This window comes from Eutrigla gurnardus (genome assembly GCF_963514095.1).
Source record: "Eutrigla gurnardus genome assembly, chromosome: 15".
NCBI classification, from domain to species: Eukaryota; Metazoa; Chordata; class Actinopteri; order Perciformes; family Triglidae; genus Eutrigla; species Eutrigla gurnardus.
Genome location: NC_139938.1, coordinates 21,453,184 through 21,470,127, shown reverse-complemented (window position 1 = coordinate 21,470,127; position 16,944 = coordinate 21,453,184). Strand labels below are relative to the sequence as shown.

The 16,944-nt window shown below is 49.9% G+C and overlaps 2 protein-coding genes across 2 annotated transcripts; both read left to right on the top strand.

Annotated features, from left to right (window-relative positions):
• Positions 1-2,181: 2,181 nt before the first annotated feature.
• LOC311025364 (olfactory receptor 52D1-like) lies at positions 2,182-3,111 on the top strand (the record flags this gene model as incomplete). Its single annotated transcript, XM_084028214.1, has 1 exon — positions 2,182-3,111. One exon carries the CDS (start codon positions 2,182-2,184, stop codon positions 3,109-3,111), a length of 930 nt encoding a protein of 309 aa, XP_083884340.1.
• A 7,882-nt stretch (positions 3,112-10,993) lies between these two features.
• On the top strand, positions 10,994-11,923 carry LOC311025363 (olfactory receptor 5B17-like; the record flags this gene model as incomplete). Its single annotated transcript, XM_084028213.1, has 1 exon — positions 10,994-11,923. One exon carries the CDS (start codon positions 10,994-10,996, stop codon positions 11,921-11,923), a length of 930 nt encoding a protein of 309 aa, XP_083884339.1.
• Between the last annotated feature and the right edge of the window lie 5,021 nt (positions 11,924-16,944).

Genomic DNA, 16,944 nt, shown 5'->3' with positions numbered 1-16,944 from the left:
GATCCATAATTTCAGTGATTGTGTAGGCATTAAACTGTGAAATATGGTTCACCTTAAGATAAGCCACACAGACTGGAATAGACCCATCCTTCTTTGGTACAAGAACTATGGGGCTACTCCAGGCACTGTTGGATCCTTTCATATTCCCATCTCCAGCATAGATTGTAATTCCTCCTGAACCACTTTTCTCTTGTGATCAGGTAATTATAGGGCCGTGAATGTGCCGTCATATCATCAAATCACTGTTGCAACACAGCCACATCTGCTCACTGGGACAGTGAGGGATGGTCATCATAAAAAAGTGAGGCGGGATTGGTGGATTTTGGGACCTCCCAGGTCCAGGACGTATTGAACGTTTTTGCTCGGGCTTAGACCATCCTCCAGTTTTCCTTAATTACTTCCAACACCCTTGTGGTGTATCTAGCCACCTATTCCATACGCTCATCCTTGTACAGAAATTTATGGATCATAGACTTCAAAGTCTTATTCAGATGCTCGACTAGACCGTCTGAGGGTGGTAAACACTGGTACGAATAGACTTGATGCCCAGTTATCCGTACAGTTCCGCAAGTGATTGTGACAGAAATTAGGTGCCCTGCTCTGTTTTGAATCTCTTTCGGATCCCGACACGGGAGATGACCTGAAACAGCTCCTGCACAACACTCTTTGCAGAGAAGGTGTACAGCGGTCACTGCCTCAGGTATTGCGTGGCGTAATCCACCAAGACCAACACAAAGCGATATCCGCTTGTGCTCCAGTTAAATGGCCAATGAGGTCCATGGCAATCCATTTGAATGGAACCTCCATCAGTGGTAATGGGTGCAAAGGCACCCTGGGGATTGCTGGTTGGTTAACCAACTGGCATTCCGAGCAAGAGGTTCACACCAGCAATGCACATCTCCCCGAATGCCTGGCCAGGTGGAACGGGCTATTATGCAGTTGAGTGTTTTCTCATATGCCATGTGACTGGCAATCGGGTTAAAGTGAGCCTCCTCGAAAATAATTTCACTGCGGCTTTTCAGCATAAAGAACTGGGTGATTTCCTTATTCGTCTGATTGTCACGACTCATTCGGTATAATCTGTCCCTAACCACAGGGCTAATAAGTTTTAGATTTTGTTTTTCATATGTGCAAAAGGAAGATATGGCTAAGCCTCCCTAGGCTTAATATAATAAAATGATCAGACACAGGATCAGACTAATATCAAAGATGCTATTGTGTTGAAGTTTTTATACATCATGTCCAGAAAAGTTGATAAGTGTTGTTAAGTTCTGTGAAGAACACAGTTCTTCAAAGAGTTGAATGAAACTTGAACAACATCATTAAATTGTTTGTGTGGCGATCACAGCCCTCCGCTGAGATGTGGTTTCTAAGGCAGCGACCAGGCGTCACCAGTCTCCTTATGAAGGGGGGTTCTGCCAGTCAAACCTCTGGTCTGGCTGGAAGAGGTAAACCTGATGCACACTCAGACAGTATTCAAATGTTTAACAGCACTGAGATGTTAATATTAATGAACAAAATGAACTGTAATCTGGAAAATTGAATTTACTACTATTTTATTATAAGATTTGTATTAGGTGTAGGTGTTAAACTGTACAAATATGTTCTGTTTGGCCAAAAAGACAAAGGACAGTCAAATATAAAGTGTGAAACTCTCACTTTATTCTGGAACATTTGTAGCATGTTTTTAAGGATTTAATCCTCATTTTCATTTAATTATTCTTATTGACATGAGAACTTTGGTTTTTCTGTTTCCTGTTCGACTTCACAGACAGATTGATTGTTTAAACAGTGAGACTCTTCGTGCTAAATGTGTAATGATTTCAGCCTCAACAATTGACAGAAGGTGATCAGGTGAAGTTGTGATATTCCACTTTAATATTTGTACGTGAAGTCAGTTTTACTTCTAATCTATGTGGGAAAATGTTCAAAAGTGTGGATCAAATAATCTCTGATTGTATGCATTTTGTCAGTCCAGAACTGAACTGTATAGTTTTACATTTTAAGAAACTGTTTTTAAATCTTTTTTAAATGAAAACATGAAACTGTGTTATGTGAGAACAATCTTCACGTTTTAAATGTTTTCTACATATTTTTCTGTTTGAAGTCAGAGTTGACTAAACGTTATTTACTTTCCACATTTTGATTTCTTTTCTTTGTGCTGTTTTGTCCCTCTGCAGGATGAACAACCAGACTGTCAACATGGATGTTCTACATTTAGAGGGGTTAAAGGTCAGCCCCCAGTTCTCTGTTCCTGCCTTCGTCCTCCTACTCCTCAGCTACATCTTCATCATGGTGTCCAACCTCAGCCTGCTGGTCCTGATCACCATGGAGAGGAGCCTCCACCAGCCCATGTATCTGCTCTTTTGCAACTTGAGTATTAACGATGCATTCGGGGCGACAACAATCATCCCTCGCCTGTTAAGTGACATTTTTATTCCAATCACAGACCGCTATATTCACTACAGCTACTGCGCCACTCAGGCATTTTGTGTTCACTTAACTAGTAGCGTCAGTCACACTGTTCTCATGATCATGGCCTTCGACCGCTACGTGGCCATCTGCAACCCCCTGCGATACACCACTATCATGACCAACAGGATGGTGGTGATGCTGTCGGTGACGGCCTGGGCGGTGGCTTTTTTGATGGTGGCGATCCTTGTGGGTCTCAGCGTGCGTCTGTCGCGCTGTAGGTGGATGATATTTGCATTATTTTGCAGCAACGCTTCCTTGTTCAAGCTGTCCTGTGAAAGTGTCCTCATCAATAACATCTACGGCCTCAGCTACACCGTCATTCTGCTGGGCTCCTCCATCGGCAGCGTCACGCTCACCTACCTGAGGATCGCCATAGTGTGTCTGAGTAGTAATAACAAGGCTCTGAACATCAAAGCACTGCAGACATGTGCCTCCCACCTGACTGTGTACGTCATATTCTTTATGTCAGGCTGCATCATCATCATCTTCCATCGTTTCCCTCACTTATCAGATTACAGAAAGCTGGCATCCATCTTGTTCCACGTGGTTCCTCCCGCCCTGAACAGCATTATCTATGGGCTGCAAATTAAAGCTGTAAGACAAAAACTTCTCATCATGTTTACCAGACACACATGAGGTGATACTGAATACTGAATTCAAAGAGTAAACCCCCAGACCACTTTTTTATTTCAGCTGAAAACAAATACATATGGATACAAACATTGTTGATTAATGGGATGGATGGGTCACAGGACACAGGACTTTCAACCACGAGACCAGTGTTCAACACCGTGTGGACCTCACATTTGTTTACGTTGCCTAAACATACATAATTCATTTAAGCACAACAACGATGCTTTTCCTGAACCTAAGTGGTTTTGTATGGAAGTTTTTATTGGACTTTATTCATTGTAAAAGCACAGAATACAATTAACAAATTTGTAGCGTGATTTTCAGGTTTCCATAATTATGTATTCTTTAACTTGCAAATGTAAAGTTTACTCTAAAAATATGTAGTCATATTTACGGATTAATTTCTACACGTGAAACAGGGTTTTCATGTTTGCAGTTTGCCTCCTGTGAGTTTGTGAGCAATGTAACATTTTTTACATTTTTATTTTTTTATTTGTCAATATCTTCCATGTACCACACACAAGAAAATGGAAACAACGTTTCTCCCCGTTCCACTGTGAGATAAAGTGCACAAGCACAACAGAGAAGAGAATACAATAACAATAACACTAAGACAAAAACAATAATCAATAAAGTGCACAACATATTACTAATACTAAAAATGAAAAAAAAAATGTTTGAGTGATTGTAGTGCAAAAATGCTTACATATTTGCATAATTCTGTCCAACTTTCACCACCATGGATCTGTAGAATAAACCTTACACATGTGAGGTGCAATAATTTGTATGTGTATTTGTGTTTTTTCAAGTCATATCTACAAAAATAAATTGTGATTTACAAATATGTAGGCAGTAAATGTGTATTTTTTTTTTTAGAAAAAAAATGAGAGATGTTTCACCATAACAAAATATGTCAACTCATATTTACGCATTTACAGGTTGAATTCTACGTGTGAAACTGGGTCTGCATATTTGCAAGTCGCTTCCTGTGAGTTTGTGAACCGCGTGTGATTGTGACGTAATTTTGTCCAATTCGTACCGCAGGGATCGGTAGAATTTAATTCTGTAAAGTTTTGGTGGTTGGTTGGTGGCATTTCAAAATAAAGGCAACTGAGCGACTGTTCATTCATTTGTCTCACTAATGTCTACTCAAGAAGCCGAACTGAAGCAGCATTACTTAACAATATGTCAGCCTCAGCGGGGACCGCCAGAACCCGGTCAGATCCGAAAACAATCGGGCAGCAACTGGTCGTTGCAACTCGCCTATCATTGCTCTTTCATCCCGCCAGCATAGCAGCGTGCCAGTGCAGCTCCAGTCGGGAGAGAATATTATCAATTACAGTTACCACATTATCAATCATCACGTTATCAAGGGCAGCAGAGCTTCAGTACATGGAGATCAGGCACGAGGAACTGAGTTACATGTTTGTGTTTGAGTGTTTGTAAATTGTTCAGTCGACCCTCCAGATCACCTGCAGCTGCGTACACCTGACGGGGGGCTCACCGACATAGACCGGAGTGATGCTGCAGCGTGACTGCCTCTCAGAGAGCTTCCAGCTGATGAAAAGCACTGGCCAATCGACCCCCTGTACCTGTGGGAATAAACAGCCTCCAGTTCGATGCATCTGGTACCACTCCATCCACCGGACCAGTCAGGTCCGAGAATTTCAGAATGAACCGCTGATGATACCCAGTCAGTCCCAGAAATTGCATCACCTCCTTTTTGGACAGAACTTTTGAGGTTTTTTTGGAATAAAGACCATTTACACTGCCTCTGCATCTGAGTCCCCCCTCCTTGCCCGAAACCTGACAGAACGAACTGGCCAGAAAGGACCCAGCAGAGGCAGAGCAGCAGCCACGCTATGGACCTAGCAGCCTTTTTTTTATGCAGCTCTACACATGAGCTCCGGAACTTGACTTATAAACTTCGGTGCCTCCAGGCAGAGCACAAGCATGCTGACGGAGAGGAAGAAAAGCAGTCAGCCCTGACGAGAGCCAGGGAACTGGTTTCCTCGAGCCCGTGGCTCAGGGGCTCATTGTCTGCCTGGGTGAAGGACTTACTCTCAACCCCTGACCCCCGGCCATCCTCGACAGCCATGCTATCAGCCCGTGCCGCAGTCACAGTCAAGCTACCAGCTCATCCTGCAGTCAAAGCCAAGCTACCAGCCCATGTCACAGTTCCACCCTAGATACCAGCGCATGCCTCAGTCACAGCCAAGCTACCAGTCCAGGCCTCAGCCACAGCCATGCTAACAGCCCAGGCCTCAGCCACAGCCATGCTACCAGCCCAGGCCACAGTTCCAGCCAAGCTACCAGCCTAGGCCACAGTTCCAGCCAAGCTACCAGCACAGGCCACAGTTCCAGCCAAGCTACCAGCCTAGGCCACAGTTCCAGCCAAGCTACCAGCCCAGGCCACAGTTCCAGCCAAGCTACCAGCCCAGGCCTCAGCCACAGCCATACTACCAGCCCAGGCCTCATCCACAGCCATGCTACCAGCCCAGGCCTCATCCACAGCCATGCTACCAGCCCAGGCCTCAGCCACAGCCATGCTACCAGCCCAGGCCTCAGCCACAGCCATACTACCAGCCCAGGCCTCAGCCACAGCCATGCTACCAGCCCTTGCCACAGTTCCAGCCAAGCTACCAGCCCTTGCCACAGTTCCAGCCAAGCTACCAGCCCAGGCCTCAGCCACAGTCATGCTACCAGCCCAGGCCACAGTTCCAGCCAAGCTACCAGCCCAGGCCTCAGTCACAGCCAAGCTACCAGCCCAGGCCTTAGCCACAGCCAAGCTACCAGCCCAGGCCTCAGCCACAGCCATGCTATCAGCCCGTGCCTCAGTTCCAGCCATGCTACCAGCCCAGGCCTCATCCACAGCCATGCTACCAGCCCAGGCCTCAGCCACAGCCATGCTACCAGCCCAGGCCTCATCCACAGCCATACTACCAGCCCAGGCCTCATCCACAGCCATGCTACCAGCCGAGGCCTCATCCACAGCCTTGCTAACAGCCCAGGCCTCAGCCACAGCCATACTACCAGCCCAGGCCTCAGCCACAGCCATGCTACCAGCCCTTGCCACAGTTCCAGCCAAGCTACCAGCCCTTGCCACAGTTCCAGCCAAGCTACCAGCCCAGGCCTCAGCCACAGTCAAGCTACCAGCCCAGGCCACAGTTCCAGCCAAGCTACCAGCCCAGGCCTCAGTCACAGCCAAGCTACCAGCCCAAGCCTTAGCCACAGCCAAGCTACCAGCCCAGGCCTCAGTCACAGCCATGCTATCAGCCCGTGCCTCAGTTCCAGCCATGCTACCAGCCCAGGCCTCATCCACAGCCATGCTACCAGCCCAGGCCTCATCCACAGCCATGCTACCAGCCCAGGCCTCAGCCACAGCCATGCTACCAGCCCAGGCCTCAGCCACGGCCATGCTACCAGCCCAGGCCTCAGCCACAGCCATATTACCAGCCCTTGCCACAGTTCCCGCCAAGCTACCAGCCCAGGCCTCAGCCACAGCCATGCTACCAGCCCAGGCCTCAGCCACAGCCCGTGCCTCAGTTCCAGCCATGCTACCAGCCCAGGCCTCATCCACAGCCATGCTACCAGCCCAGGCCTCAGCCACAGCCATGTTACCCAGGCCTTAGCCACAGCCTCATCCACAGCCATGCTACCAGCGCAGGCCTCAGCCACAGCCATGTTACCCAGGCCTCAGCCACAGCCATGCTACCAGCCCAGGCCTCAGCCACAGCCATACTACCAGCCCAGGCCTCAGCCACAGCCATGCTACCAGCCCAGGCCTCAGCCACAGCCATGCTACCAGCCCAGGCCTCAGCCACAGCCATATTACCAGCCCTTGCCACAGTTCCAGCCAAGCTACCAGCCCAGGCCTCAGCCACAGCCATGCTACCAGTCCAGGCCTCAGCCACAGCCATGCTACCAGCCCAGGCCTCAGCCACAGCCCGTGCCTCAGTTCCAGCCATGCTACCAGCCCAGGCCTCATCCACAGCCATGCTACCAGCCCAGGCCTCAGCCACAGCCATGTTAGCAGCCCAGGCCTCATCCACAGCCATGCTACCAGCCCGGGCCTCAGCCACAGCCATGCTACCAGCCCAGGCCTCAGCCACAGCCATATTACCAGCCCTTGCCACAGTTCCAGCCAAGCTACCAGCCCAGGCCTCAGCCACAGCCATGCTACCAGTCCAGGCCTCAGCCACAGCCATGCTACCAGCCCAGGCCTCAGCCACAGCCCGTGCCTCAGTTCCAGCCATGCTACCAGCCCAGGCCTCATCCACAGCCATGCTACCAGCCCAGGCCTCAGCCACAGCCATGTTACCAGCCCATGCCTCAGTCACAGGCAAGCTACCAGCCCATGCCTCAGTCATAGCCAAGCTATCAGCCCATGCCGCAGTTCCAGCCATGCTACCAGCCCATGCCTCAGCCACAGCGATGCTACCATCCCAGGCCTCAGACACAGCCATGCTACCAGCCCAGGCCTCAGCCACAGTCATGCTACCAGCCCAGGCCTCAGCCACAGTCATACTACCAGCCCAGGCCTCAGCCACAAAAATACTACCAGCCCAGGCCTCAGCCACAGCCATGCTACCAGCCCAGGCATCAGCCACAGCCATGCTACCAGCCCAGGCCTCAGCCACAGCCATGCTACCAGCCCAGGCCTCAGCCACAGCCATGCTACCAGCCCAGGCCTCAGCCACAGCCATGTTACCAGCCCTTGCCACAGTCACTGCCAAGTTACCAGCTCATGTCTCAGTCACAGCCAAGCCACTAGCCCATGTCTCAGCTGGTCGACACTGGTTGAAACCTGCCAGTGGCCTTCAGTCGGCGGCCCGGTCTTCACCTGCCAGTGGCCTTCAGACGGCGGCCCGGTTGTCACCTGCCAGTGGTCTTCAGTCGGCGGCCCTCAGTCACCCATTCCTTTCCCGACGGGGAACGTCCGAAACGTGCCCCACGCAGCCGTTCGGGAGTCTGCTCGTCGCCCTTTCCTGTTCCGACGTGGGACCGTCCTACGCCTGCTCCCCGCAGCCTTCAGGAGGTCTGCCCGTCGCCCCTTCCTGTTCCGACGGGGGACCGTCCTACACCTGCTCCACGCAGTCTTCAGGAGGTCCGCTCATCACCCGTTCCTGTCCCGACAGGGGACCGTCCTACGCCTGCCCCACACAACCTATTGGGGGTTCGCTCGTCACCCATCCCTGCCCCGACGGGGGACCGTCCTACGCCTACTCCACGCAGCCTTCGGGAGATCCGCTCGTCACCCGTTCCTGTCCCGACGGGGGACCGTCCTACGCCTGCTCCACGCAGTCTTCGGGAGGTCCGCTCGTCGCCCCTTCCTGTTCCGCGGGGGACTGTCCAACGCCTGCCCCACGCAGCCTATTGGGGGTCCGCTCGTCAACTGCTCCTGTTCTGACGGGGGACCGTCCTACGCCTGCTCCACGCAGCCTTCAGGAGGTCCGCTCGTCACCCGTCCCTGTCCTGACGGGGGACAGTTCGACGCCTGCTCCAAGCAGCCGTCTGGGAGTCCGCTCATCACCCATTCCTTTCCCGACGGGGGACCGTCCGAAACCTGCCCCACGCAGCCTTCAGGAGGTCCGCTCGTCACCCGTCCCTGAAGTGACAGGGGAACCGTCCAACGCCTGCTCCACGCAGCCTTCGAGAGGTCTGCTCGTCGCCCCTTCCTGTTCCGCGGGGGACTGTCCAACGCCTGCCCCACGCAGCCTATTGGGAGTCCGCTCGTCAACCGCTCCTGTTCTGACGGGGGACCATCCTACGCCTGCTCCAAGCAGCCGTCTGGGATTCCGCTCATCACCCGTTCCTGTCCCGACAGGGGACCGTCCTACGCCTGCCCCACGCAGCCTATTGGGGGTCCGCTCGTCAACTGCTCCTGTTCTGACGGGGGACCGTCCTACGCCTGCTCCACGCAGCCTTCAGGAGGTCCGCTCGTCACCCGTCCCTGTCCTGACGGGGGACAGTCCGACGCCTGCTCCAAGCAGCCGTCTGGGATTCCACTCATCACCCGTTCCTGTCCCGACAGTGGACGGTCCTACGCCTGCCCCACGCAGCCTATTGGGGGTCCGCTCGTCAACCGCTCCTTTTCTGACGGGGGACCGTCCTACGCCTGCTCCACGCAGCCTTCAGGAGGTCCGCTCGTCACCCGTCCCTGTACTGACGGGGGACTGTCCAACGCCTGCTCCAAGCAGCCATCTGGGAGTCCGCTCATCACCCGTTCCTTTCCCGACGGGGGACCATCCGAAACCTGCCCCACGCAGCCTATTGGTGGTCCGCTCGTCAACCGCTCCTGTTCTGATGGGGGACCGTCCTACGCCTGCTCCACGCAGCCCTCAGGAGGTCCGCTCGTCACCCGTCCCTGTCCTGATGGGGGACCGTCTGACGCCTGCTCCAAGCAGCCGTCTGGGATTCTGCTCATCACCTGTTCCTGTCCATACAGGGGACCGTCCTACGCCTGCCCCACGCAGCCTATTGGGGGTCCGCTCGTCAACCGCTCCTGTTCTGACGGTTCTACCTCCATCAGTGGTAATGGGTGCAAAGGCACCCTGGGGATTGCTGGTTGGTTAACCGACTGGCATCCTATCCAGGGTGTACCCTGCCTTCGCCCAATGACAGCTGGGATCATCTCCAGCCCCCCCTGCAACCCTGAATACAGGATAAGCGGTAGACGATGGATGGATGGTGTTTTCTCATACGCCATGTGACTGTCCTCTGATTGTCACGACTCATTCAGTATAATGTGTCCCTACCCACGGAAACCGCCGCTCTAGAGGCCAACGGGGGGGCCTAATAAGTTTTAGATTTGTTTTTTATATGTGCAAAAGGAAGATATGGCTAAGCCTCCCTAGGCTTAATATATATAATAAAATGATCAGACACAGGATCAGACTAATATCAAAGGTGCTATTGTGTTGAAGGGTTTGTACATCATGTCCAGAAAAGTTGATAAGTGTTGTTGAGTTCTGTGAAGAACACACAGTTCTTCAAGGAGTTGAATGAAACTTGAAAAACATCATTAAATTATGTGTGTGGCGATCAAAGCCCTCCGCTGAGATGTGGTTTCTAAGGCGCCGACCAGGCGTCACCAGTCTCCTTATGAAGGGGGGTTCTGCCAGTCCACCTCTGGTCTGCCTGGAAGAGGTAAACATGATGCACACTCAGACAGTATTCAAATGTTTAACAGCACTGAGATGTTAATATTAATGAACAAAATTAACTGTAATCTGGAAAATTGAATTTACTACTATTTTATTATAAGATTTGTATTAGGTGTAGGTGTTAAACTGTACAAATATGTTCTGTTTGGCCAAAAAGACAAAGGACAGTAAAATATAATGTGTGAAACTCTCAGTATATTCTGGAACATTTGTACTATTTTATTAAGGATTTAATCCTCATTTTCATTTAATTATTCTTATTGACATGAGAACTTTGGTTTTGGTGTTTCCTGTTCGACTTCACAGACAGATTGATTGTTTAAACAGTGAGACTCTTCGTGCTAAATGTGAAATGATTTCAGCCTCTACAATTGACAGAAGGTGATCAGGTGAAGTTGTGATATTCCACTTAAATATTTGTATGTGAAGTCAGTTTCACTTCTAATCTATGTGGGAAAATGTTCAAAAGTGTGGGTCAAATAATCTCTGATTGTATGTATTTTGTCAGTCCGGATCTGAACTGTATAGTTTTATATTTAAGAAACTGTTTTTAAATCTTTTTTAAATGAAAACATGAAACTGTGTTATGTGAGAACAATCTTCACGTTTTAAATATGTTTTCTACATATCTTTCTGTTTGGAGTCAGAGTTGACTAAACATGATTTACTTTCCACATTTTGATTTCTTTTTATTTTGTGCTGTTTCGTCCCTCTGCAGGATGAACAACCAGACTGTCAACATGGATGTTCTACAGTTAGAGGGGTTGAAGGTCAGCCCCCAGTTCTCTGTTCCCGCCTTTGTCCTCCTACTCCTCAGTTACATCTTCATCATGGTGTCCAACCTCGGCCTGCTGGTCCTGATCACCATGGAGAGGAGCCTCCACCAGCCCATGTATCTGCTCTTTTGCAACTTGAGTATTAACGATGCATTCGGGGCGACAACAATCATCCCTCGCCTGTTAAGTGACATTTTTATTCCAATCACAGACCGCTATATTCACTACAGCTACTGCGCCACTCAGGCATTTTTTGTTCACTTGACTAGCAGCGCCGGTCATACTGTTCTCATGATCATGGCCTTCGACCGCTACGTGGCCATCTGCAACCCCCTGCGATACACCACTATCATGACCAACAGGATGGTGGTGATGCTGTCAGGGACAGCCTGGGTGGTGACTTTTTTGATGGTGGCGATCCTTGTGGGTCTCAGCGTGCGCCTGTCGCGCTGTAGGTTGATGATATTTGCATTATTTTGCGACAACGCTTCCTTGTTCAAGCTGTCCTGTGAAAGCGTCCTCATCAATAACATCTACGGCCTTAGCTACACCGTAATTCTGCTGGGCTCCTCCATCGGCAGCGTCACGCTCACCTACCTGAGGATCGCCATAGTGTGTCTGAGTAGTAATAACAAGGCTCTGAACACCAAAGCACTGCAGACATGTGCCTCCCACCTGGCTGTGTACGTCATATTCTTAATGTCAGGCTGCATCATCATCATCCTCCATCGTTTCCCTCACTTATCAGATTACAGAAAGCTGGCATCCATCTTGTTCCACGTGGTTCCTCCCGCCCTGAACGGCATTATCTATGGACTGCAAATTAAAGCTGTGAGACAAAAACTTTTCATTATGTTTACCAGGCACACATGAGGTGATACTGAATACTGAATTCAAAGAGTGAAAAAAGTGGTCTACTTTTTTATTTCAGCTGAAAACGAAAACATATGGATATACTAACTTGATCAATGGGATGGATGGGTCCGACAACACAGGACTGTCAACCACGAGACCAGTGTTCGACACTGTGTGGACCTCACATTTGTTTACGTTGCCTAAACTTACATAATTAATTCAAGCCCAACAACGATGCTTTTCCTGAACCTAAGTGGTTTTGTATGGAAGTACTTTTTTGCACTTTATTAATTGTAGAAACAGCATTTGTGTTTTGTCAAGTTATATCTACAAAAATAGATACTGATTTACAATGTGTAATTTTATTTCACACAAAAAATTTGAGATGTTTCACCACAAAAAATTGTGTAATTGTGACGTAATTTTGTCCAATTCGTACCGCAGGGATCTGTAGAATTTAATTCTGTAAAGTTATGTCGTGTGGTGGTTGGTTGGTGGCATTTCAAAATAAAGGCAACTGAGCGACTGTTCATTCATTTGTCTCACTGATGTCTACTCAAGAAGCCGAACTGAAGCAGCGGCATTACCTAACAATATGTCAGCCTCAGCGGGGACCGCCAGAACCCGGTCAGATCCGACAACAATCGGGCAGCAACTGGTCGTTGCAACTCGCCTATCATTGCTCTTCCATCCCGCCAGCATTGCAGTGTGCCAGTGCAGCTCCAGTCGGGAGAGAATATTATCAATTACAGTTACCACATTATCAATCATCACGTTGGACAGGCTGCAATCGCCCTGGTCTTATCCGCACCTGCCTTCCGCCCAAGTGGTACCCCGCATGAGGCTGCTTTTTTCATTAGACTCTGGAGATAAGCCCGCCTGTAGCCCTTGATCAAATCTGTCTTAAAAAAACAGCTCATGGATCCAGGGCATTGGCTACGCTTCAAACCGTGAAATATCATTCAGCCACACATTAAGCCACACAGAATGGAATACAGCCATCCTTCTTTGGTACAAGAACTATGGGGCTACCCCAGGCATTGTTGGATCCTTCCATTAATCCCATCTCCAGCATAGATTGTAATTCCTCCTGAACCACTTTTCTCTTGTGTTCAGGTAATGTAAAGGGCTGTGAACGGGCCGTCATATCATCAAACCACTGTTGCAATGGAGCCACATCTACTCTCTGGGACAGTGAGGGATGGTCATCATAAATAAATGAGGCATGATTGGTGGATTTTGGGACCTCCCAGGTCCAGGACTTATTTAACGTTTTTGCTTGGGATTATACCATCCTCCAGTTTTCCTTAATTAGTTCCAACACCCCTTGTGGTTTCCTGGACTTCAAATTTACAAGAAAGCCATATCCACTTGTGCTGTCACGCCGGTGAGGTAATGTCTCGTCTTGGTTTTTGTCTTGTCATTTCCTGTTTTATTTTGAAAATAACTCCACTCTCGTTTCAGGTCACTTGCCGACATGCGCTCCGGTTAACTGGCCAATGAGGTCCATGGCAATTTATTCACACGGAACCTCCATCAGTGGTAATGGGTGCAAAGGCACCCTGGGGATCGCTGGTTGGTTAACCAACTGGCATTCAGGGCAAGAGTTTCATACCAACAATGCACATCTCCCCGAATGCCTGGCCAATTGAAACAGGCAATTATCCAGTTGAGTGTTTTCTCAGGCCCTGCGATAGACTGGCGTCCTATCCAGGGTGTACCCTGCCTTCGCCCAATGACAGCTGGGGTCGGCTCCAGCCCCCCCTGCAACCCTGAATACAGGATAAGCTGTAGACAATGGATGGATGGATGGATGGTGTTTTCTCATACGCCATGTGACTGGCCATCGGGTTAAAGTGATCCTCCTCGAAAATTATTTCACTCGGCTTTTCGGCATAAAGAACTGGGTGATTTCCTCATTCATCTGATTGTCACGACTCATTCGGTATAATGTGTCCCTACCCACGGAAACCGCCGCTCTGGAGACCAACGGGGGGGTCTAATAAGTTTTAGATTTGTTTTTTATATGTGCAAAAGGAAGATATGCTCCTCATCTCACCCAGATGGTCCTACCAGGTCCTTCCTCTGGACCACCTACCCCGATCTACACTTCAATTTCAACCCGTCTCTGTCACCCTTCCTTTCAAACTCAACATCATAGTGATTGATCGCCCACCTGGTCCTCTCGGTGACTTTTTGGATGAGATGGATGCCCTCCTGAGCTGCTCCCCTGATGATGGCACACCACTCGTCGTCCTCGGTGACTTCAACATCCACTCGGGAAAGCTGCACTCATCTGAATTCATTGACTTCTTTTCCGCATTTGACCTTACACTCTCCCCCTCTCCACCAACTCACCGGGCCGGGAACCAACTTGACCTTGTCTTCACAAGATCCTGTGGCATCTCGGCACTCTCCGTTACCCCGCTCACCGTGTCCGACCACCACTTTGTGATTTTCTCCCTCCCCATGGAGCCCACCACATCCCTCCCCTCTACGCCTCGAATGGTCACCAGCCGCCGCAACCTGAAATCCCTCACTCCCTCCGCTCTCTCCTCAACTGTTATCTCCTCGCTACCATCCTCAGAACAGTTCTCCTTAATGCCTACTGAGGAAGCCTCCTCCATCCTGATGTCCTCACTCTCCTCTTCTTTGGACACTCTCTGTCCCCCAATCTCACGACCTGCGCGATCATCTCCCTCCCCTCCCTGGCTGTCCGAACCTCTGTGAACCAACAGATCATTGTTGCGAGCGTCAGAGAGAAAATGGAAGAAATCGGGCCAGCACGAGGACCTTGCTCACTACCACGACCTCCTCTCTGACTTCACCTCAACTGTTTCGGCAGCCAAATCTGCCTTCTACCTGGCAAAGATCAACTCTTCTACCTCCAACCCCAGGAAACTCTTCTCCGTGTTCTCCTCCCTCCTCGCCCCTCCTACCCCTCCCCCCCTTCCTCCCTTACTGCCGATGACTTTGCAACTTACTTTACCAAGAAAGTAAATGACATCAGCTCCTCATTCACGCCTATTCCCTCCCAGAAGACATCTCCCCCAACTTTCAACTCGGATGGTCTTACCAGCTTTACCCCCCTCACCTCTGAAGACGTTCACGCACTTGTTACATCTAACCGTGCCACCACCTGCTCCCTCGACCCGATTCCCTCCTCTCTTCTCCAAGACATCTCACACGACATCTTGCCATTCCTCACCACCCTGATCAACTCCTCCCTCACCTCAGGTGTCATTCCAGCGGATTTTAAGACAGCTACCGTGAAGCCTCTCCTTAAAAAACCCACCCTAGACGCTACTGACATCCAAAGCTACAGACCTGTATCTCTTCTTTCATTCCTCTCTAAAACCTTGGAACGTGCCGCCTACAACCAACTGTCATCCTATCTCTCGCTGAACAACCTCCTAGACCCTAATCAATCAGGCTTCAGGACTGCTCACTCCACTGAGACGGCCCTCCTCACAGTGACCGAGTCCCTGCGAGACGCCAGAGCCTCGTCCCACTCCTCCGTTCTCATTCTCCTCGACCTATCTGCTGCATTCGACACAGTCAACCACCAAATCCTCCTCTTCACTCTGGCTGAACTTGGCATAACTGACTCTGCTCTCACCTGGTTTACATCATACCTGACAAATCGCACCTTTCAGGTCACATGGAATGGCTCTATGTCCAAACCCTGTTCTCTGGACACGGGTGTCCCTCAAGGCTCAGTATTAGGACCGCTTCTGTTCTCACTATACACCAGATCACTAGGTTCTGTTATCACATCGCATGGATTCTCCTACCATTGCTACGCAGATGACACCCAGCTGTTCCTCTCTTTTCCCCCGTCCTCTGACACTCACATTGCAACTCGCATCTCAGACTGTCTGGCTGACATCTCTGTCTGGACCACTGCACATCACCTCAAGCTTAACCTGAATAAAACCGAACTCCTCTTCATCCCAGGGAAAGACTGCCCTCGCATGGACCTGTCGGTCACTGTCGAGGGTATCACAGTATTGCCGTCGTCAACTGCGAGGAACCTGGGTGTAATCCTCGATGACCAACTATCCTGCACCCCCAACATCACTGCTGTGGCCCGATCCTGCAGATTTGCCCTCTACAATATCCGCAGGATTCGGACCTTCCTCACAAAGGATGCAATGCAACTCTTGGTCCAAGCACTGGTCATCTCCCGCCTTGACTACTGCAACTCTCTCCTGGCCGGACTCCAGGCCTCTGCGATTAAACCATTGCAGCGTATCCAGAACGCTGCAACACGCCTTATCTTCAATCTACCCAAATTCTCCCATGTGACCCCCCCCTCCTCCGTGACCTCCACTGGCTCCCTGTTGCAGCACGCATCCAATTCAAGACGATGACACTGGCCATCAATGGAACAGCACCCGTGTACCTTCAAACACTGGTCAAACCTCATGCCCCGAAGCGAGCACTTCGCTCCTCTACTTCAGCTGGCCAGCTGGTACCACCATCGCTGAAATCAAACAAATGTCGCTCAGCAAAGTCCAGACTCTTCTCTGTTCTGGCGCCTCAGTGGTGGAACGAACTCCCGACTAATGTCAGGACAGCAGAGTCATTTGCCATTTTCCGAAAAAGGCTCAAGACTCACCTGTTCAGACTTCACCTCGACTCTACATAGCATGACCCACTAACACCCCCCCCCCCCCCCCCAAAAAAAAAAAACCTTACCTATACCACTCTGATCATAGCACTGTTGCTCTTAAAGTACTAGTTTACTCAGATGAGGACCTAACACTTGTTCTATTTTTAGCTCTTACTTTATCAGCAATGATACGTTGTGGTTTCTTTGTTTCCTTCTTTTGACAAATGTACTTATTGTAAGTCGCTTTGGACAAAAGCGTCTGCTAAATGACCTAAATGTAAATGTAAATATGGCTAAGCCTCCCTAGGTTTAATATATATAATAAAATGATCAGACCCAGGATCAGACTAATATCAAAGGTGCTATTGTGTTGAAGTGTTTGTACATCATGTCCAGAAAAGTTGATAAGTGTTGTTGAGTTCTG